Here is a 6,000-nt window from a genome sequence, read left to right on the forward strand (position 1 = left end):
TATCCTGCATTATGGCTCCTTAGGCTCGGTGTTCAATCATTTGCCTTTATGAGGAGTAAATGCTCCTGTTTTAGTTTTATTTGAAATTGGTGGGAAGAATGAATTATAGGTGCCAACAAAGTTGTGTCATGTTTTGTTATTTCATTCGTGATTACTACTCTAATGAATTCCATTAGATCTACTCCAGTCTGATCCAAGGACCAAATATATTTCAGTTGGATTTGTTTTACCTGAGAGTTTCCAATTACACCCCGTTGGTAATTTAGTCCAATTCAGGGTCACAGTGATCGGATTTTGGGTGTTGTAAAAATCATGTTGTACTTTCAATTGATTTATTGAAGTCTTTGTCTCTGTACACATTTTTATCTGACATTGTGGGAATCCATTGACCTGTATATCCTACTACCATGTTCCAATCTTCACACCATGCTCTACGGGGCAGCCAAGAACAGGAATAAATAAATAAATAAAGTTCTCATCGAATGTGGATAAAGACAAGGATCACATTTTAAAAAGGTTTATATACATTTGTATATCTGTACTTTCATACAGTATTTTATACTGAATTTGCAACACTGCGAATTGACTTAGGGCATTCGTTTGTTTTTTAATGAGGCTCTTGAGCTAGCTCCTGTTTGTTATTTTCGAGTCACATGACAATCCAGCAGAACGACACTTCCGGGCTTAACGATACTTCCGGGATAAGCCTAAAGTCTGAAGCTAAACTTGATGGAAACGAATTTGCGTCAAGGAAGGTGAGTTGATCTAAAAGAGCTATCAAGCTGCAGACGCGCTGCCAACTAAACCAAACTATCGATAAACAAGCTGCTAAAGGAACTAACCGGCTTAAAAACAAGCTGCTAAAGGAGCTAATAGGGTAAAAGCTGCTACTACAAACTAACTATTATGGGCAGTCGGTATAGTCATGAATAGTTTTTCTGACAGTACGAAGGATGTGATGACTTTCATAGTTTTATGTCTGTAAACAAAAGCTGAAAACGTACTCTAGCTTTTTGTTTTGTTTACTTGTTTTTTCCTATTTATTGAGCCACAAACAGGAGACGTCTCCGTCAAACATGAAGCTGTCAACAAAAGCGACGAGATCTTCTTTATTAAAACCAAAGTATCTGCTCCGTTTGAATTACAGCAGTTTAATGTGGATATGATATGAGATTTATTAAGGAAGTCTTGTTTTCTAATTTCAACGATGAAAACGGCAGGTTACATTCGCTGGTGGTGTGCCATATTTTTTGAAACATTTTACCCCTTTATGGCTCACAAGCATTTTTGTACCCAATCTTGTCAGTGTTAATATCCCACCATCCAGGAAATTATTTAAAAACTTCATCCTCAAGATGGAGACTTAAATCCTAAATCTGGATTTTTATTATGAACTGTATTTTTGGTCAAACTTGTTTCACCTTTTCTTCTCCTACAACAACAGTGCTTTAAATATTTGTAGCCACCCTGAGTTAGGGTGTACTGGTTATTAATCAGTCATTTGTTCTCTTCTGACAGTATGGAGGATGATGAACTTCAGACAGAGGATGGGCTGGGTGGGCGTGGCCCTCTATCTGCTGCTCAGTGCCATGGCTGTCTACTACATTTTTGAGGTGAACACACTCAATTTCGAACGTGTACAGAGAGGCGTGATTGGCTTGTCTGCTGCACCACCCGCTGCCTCATGGTCTCCACTGCTGTCACTTCCTGTGTGGATGTGGGCATCTGTCTTCTTGCTGCCGTACCTGCAGCTCTTCCTGTTCCTGTTTTCCTGTACCAGGGCAGATCCTCGTGCGGTGGGCTACTGTGTTCTTCCTGTCTGCATTGCTCTGCTGTGCACTCGTCGCTACCCCACTCGCACAATGTCCAATCAAAGGCCAGGCTCTGTGATTGACACATAGGAGCAGCTGCTGTGATGTCACTTCCGGACCTTGAGTATTGTTGGACATCAGAGACAGTGCTGAGCCACGATAACCTGGTAAAAAGTACTACATTATCATGAAAGCCATGGCTTTGGGCCTGGACCAGCAGGGGGAGTGTGGAGATATGCACCAGAGACAGTGGCTGCTCTAAAGATCCAGGAGAGGGTGACTGCTGCATTTGCCACAGTGTGGTCTATTAGGAGCAGAACTTTAGGTGAACTTTAACTTTTATGTGACTCTTCACACTGTCACATCACACAAAGTAGTTAAAACAACCACCTTAAGTCACAATAAAACATTTACATTGAGTTTTGAACATATTTATTTTACTGCTGTTTGAAAAAATAAACGTCAACTTCTAATCATTCCTCTGATCTCTGTCCTAATGATTCTCAGCACAAGTGAAGACATGACGTTGTTGTCTCAGCAGATGAAACAGATGAAATCAGATTACAAACGTCTGACGTCAAAGTATCAAACTTTGAAAAGATAAAAATATACCTGATTTACAACTGACTTTATTTAACACAAATGAGTAAAGTCACAAATCTGTCATAGGTCAGATGATTCTCGGCTGTCTACAGTTTCAGTCTTTTAGCTAGTGGTCGTTGACCTTTTGACCCGGCCTCCTCGTCCTCTTCCTCATCTTCTTCATCTTCACCTGCACCTGGTAAACACCCATGATGTGATTGTAACAACAGGTCACTTACAGTTTAAGTAACAACAAAATAATTGATGATGCCACTGATGAGATTTTCCTCACACAAAATGACTTCATTGTTAAACTATTTTGTTTATCTCGAAAGGCTTGCTGATGCAACATGGCAGCGGAACAATCTAGTCTTTTATTTAACACATCACAGACGGTTACCTTTTTTTTTAATCTCAGATGTTTTTAAAAGATAAAACATTAGCTCTGAACGTGAAACCGTTCAAATCGTGTCTTGAAGAAGTTAGATGTGTGTTAGCACCTAGCTCATTCTGCAGCAGTGACGTCAATAGCTGTGACACCTTCACATTCAGCTCCTTGATTCCACAGCTCAGAGAAGACAGAGAACCGTTTAAGGGAACACACACTCTCTTTTCCTCGTCTCCCTTCAGCTTCAGCTTCGCCAACAAACACAAAGCCGCCATCTTCCTGTCGCCGCATGATGACGTCAACCTGCAACATTTTTTCATATTACTGTTAAAAAAATAAATGAAACGTCTTAATTAATTAATTAATTTAAAAAATCTACAAAAGACCTTAAGTCATAAGGGGTAACCATTTAATGTGTGATATCAATTTACCCACATCGCTTAAAAATCCCATAACGTGTCTCAATTACATGACGTCACAAAATTGTATTGTTGCGTTACTACATCGCTGGTGACTACAGTTTGGCACTGTTATTTGCGGATTTAGCGGACAGGCGATGCCTTTAATCATCAAAGAGACGTGGATTAAGTGTCATTAAAGGCACACGTGCTTCTGTAAATGTAACTCGGTGATTGGAGTAATATTTCTTTTTCTTTGGAGACGGTAAGTTCGGCTCCTCAGCGGCTGTGTTAGCATTAGCATTAGCACGAAGATGGTTTTCCCTGGGCTTCAGATGTTCAGTCGTAAAACTGATCAGGTGATGAGTAACGTCAACTGTTATGGCGGAGTAAACGTGTAAAGACAGACAGATACAGAGAGCGAATATTAGGTAACTGTCTCACAGAGACTGTTGTTGTTGTTAATTCATTGTTGCCTGCGTCACTAACTTCAAAGTAGTTGTTTTCTTACTTCACTGTTTGAAATCCTTTGTTCTGATTTTACCCTGCAGTTTCGAACCAGATAGAGATAAATGATATACTATATATACTATATATTTTCCAAAAATATTACTACAATTAATTGTTTACCATATTATTTTTAGTTTAGTTCTAAAAAATACCCGCCAACATTAGTCCATAACAATAGTGTTATGTTTTACTGTAGTATCGTCTGACTCTTTTCGTGTTTTCATCGCCACTGAAACGCATCTGCTATTGGCCAAACTGAATGTGGTGCTGCTCTGATCTGATGACTAGTTGTTCTACTGATTTATTAACTGAGATCTGTTCACCGTTATTGCAGGGAAAAAAAGAGAAGTCGAAGTAAAGTCAACGAGAATTAGAGTGAATTACTTGTCATTTTGACACAGCACTTAACGAAATCTGACCTCTGCATTTTACAAAGCAGCAGGGGACGTCTTATGGTTCTAACGTCTGTCTTATACCATAGTGGTCCAGCAGACTAGTGTTGACGTGTTTTTGAACAATATTAAACTTTGGCCCAAATATCAGTCGTAGTTTCCACAGCAGTTTTGTGCGATGTTACTGACACATCGTCACATTCATCAGGGAAATGATTAAAGACTGGATCCTTTCAGCAGGTGGACATTTATACACACAACCGCTAAGCTAACATTATCATTTCCTAGTCCATGAAACCTGATGGACTATGAAAGCTGCAAGTCTGTTTTATTGTGTCACAGTTAATTTTGTCTACAGTGTGGTTATTATGTGATGAAGCCAACATCCAACCACATCAGTGTATATAACAGGCTGCCTCATCAGCTCAGAGGTCTGGGGTTCGACTACATACACCTCTTCACTTAATGTGTGTTGACAGGAGGATGTGTGAGGAGCAGACGGTGTCTCTGTTAGATGTTCTGAAGGAGGATGAAGAGCTGGAGGAAGAGGCTTCAGCTGTTTTAGCAGGAAGTGACTCTGATCATTGTTCCTACCCCCAGGTCAGAACCAGAACCTGAAACTGAACCACAACTTTGTGTACAGCATGTGAAGGTGTGTGTGTGTGTTTTCAGGGTTATGTGCAGCGTCAGGCTCTGTACTCCTGTCACACCTGCATCTCAAACGGATCAGAAGCTGCAGGAGTGTGTTTGGCCTGTTCATATAAATGTCATGAAGGTCATGACCTATTTGAGCTATACACGAAAAGGTCAGAGGCACACACAATGCACACACACACACACACACACACAAAACCTGATGGTTGTGTTCTATCCTGCAGGAACTTTCGTTGTGACTGTGGAAACACGAAATTTAAGGACCTTCAGTGTAAACTTGTCCCTGTGAGTCCAAATCCAGATTCTGAACATCACCCACTACTTACTGGTACTCTAGCACCCATGGTAACGTAAGTGTAAGAGAAAAACCTTTTTGTGTTTCAGGACAAAGATGAAGTCAACACCTCCAACAAATACAGTCACAACTTCTCTGGACTGTACTGCACCTGCAGGAGACCCTACCCTGACCCCGAGGACCAGGTGAGCCGCACTCTGATACCCTGGTCTTTATATGTACACATTAAGGAGGTATATCCCCAGGGGACTTTCAGCATACTGTTTTTATTCACACTTACGTTAAACAAGACTCTAGTCACTAGATGACAGCATTGCAGCTCATTTTAATAATCAGGGGATTGTATGCAGAATGCTGGTGCAGCAACTCTTACAGTGGTTTGTACAGATAAATAATTAAATATTATCAGGAACTCAATAGTATTTTTAATTCTGTTCCCCAGGGGCAGAAAATGAGCAGGTGGCACTTAACTTCTAGGAAAAACTCCGAAAACTGAAACACAAAAAGAAATGATTCTGCCAATTATTAGCACCAGGTCATTGATGACTCTGACTGTGAACTAAACATCAATAAAATCAAGGATATTGAATAAATTAATATAAATGTTTCAAAGAATAAAACAATGAAAATATTCATTTATCACATTCAAACAATGAACAATATCAAATCAACTTCTAAATCCAATGTTAACCTTGACTCCACTTCTGTGTCCATTCAGTGATAATGTCCAGGTCTACTGGTCAGATTAAATCTGTTCTCTGATCAAACACAAAGGTCACTGAGGTCAATTGTGGACCAGTTCTCATCTGTGCTGTTTTATTCCCTCATCCCAGTTATGATGTTCCTAAGGTTGATCAAGTAGAGTGGTGATGTAGATCTGAATCAGAGTAGATCTGAGTCAGAATAGATCTGAGTCAAACAGAATAGATCTGAATCAAACAGAATAGATCATCAAACAGAATAGATCTGA

General features: G+C 39.8%; 2 protein-coding genes and 1 long non-coding RNA gene across 8 annotated transcripts in view; 2 read left to right on the forward strand and 1 right to left on the reverse strand.

The window, feature by feature from the left end:
* Nucleotides 1-629: 629 nt before the first annotated feature.
* tmem251 (transmembrane protein 251) lies at nt 630-2,284 on the forward strand. Its single transcript, XM_025056942.1, has 2 exons — nt 630-755; nt 1,519-2,284. The coding sequence occupies exon 2, from the start codon at nt 1,527-1,529 to the stop codon at nt 1,899-1,901; it is 375 nt and encodes a 124-aa protein (XP_024912710.1). The 5' UTR covers nt 630-755; nt 1,519-1,526; the 3' UTR covers nt 1,902-2,284.
* Nucleotides 2,285-2,423: 139 nt separating this feature from the next.
* Nucleotides 2,424-3,307, reverse strand: LOC103381374 (uncharacterized). Its single transcript, XR_521793.3, has 3 exons — nt 3,217-3,307; nt 2,894-3,084; nt 2,424-2,589 (listed from the first exon to the last, which is right to left on the reverse strand). It is a non-coding gene; the product is annotated as an uncharacterized LOC103381374 (long non-coding RNA).
* The window catches only part of LOC103381373 (putative E3 ubiquitin-protein ligase UBR7), a 5,569-nt gene continuing 2,872 nt past the window's right edge, over nt 3,304-6,000 (forward strand). For 4 of the 6 annotated variants that reach the window (XR_003050134.1, XM_008313684.3, XM_025056940.1 and 1 more), the window contains exons 1-5: nt 3,304-3,444; nt 4,561-4,681; nt 4,754-4,887; nt 4,960-5,020; nt 5,120-5,215. Coding sequence is in view for 5 of the 6 variants with exons in the window: in XM_008313684.3 (XP_008311906.1) it covers nt 4,565-4,681; nt 4,754-4,887; nt 4,960-5,020; nt 5,120-5,215 (408 nt within the window). In the remaining variant the exon portion in view is untranslated. The other 2 variants (XM_008313685.3, XM_008313686.3) reach the window with 2 other exon arrangements.

Source organism: Cynoglossus semilaevis, chromosome 7, assembly GCF_000523025.1.
Source record: "Cynoglossus semilaevis isolate Cse_v1.0 chromosome 7, Cse_v1.0, whole genome shotgun sequence".
Classification (NCBI taxonomy): Eukaryota; Metazoa; Chordata; class Actinopteri; order Pleuronectiformes; family Cynoglossidae; genus Cynoglossus; species Cynoglossus semilaevis.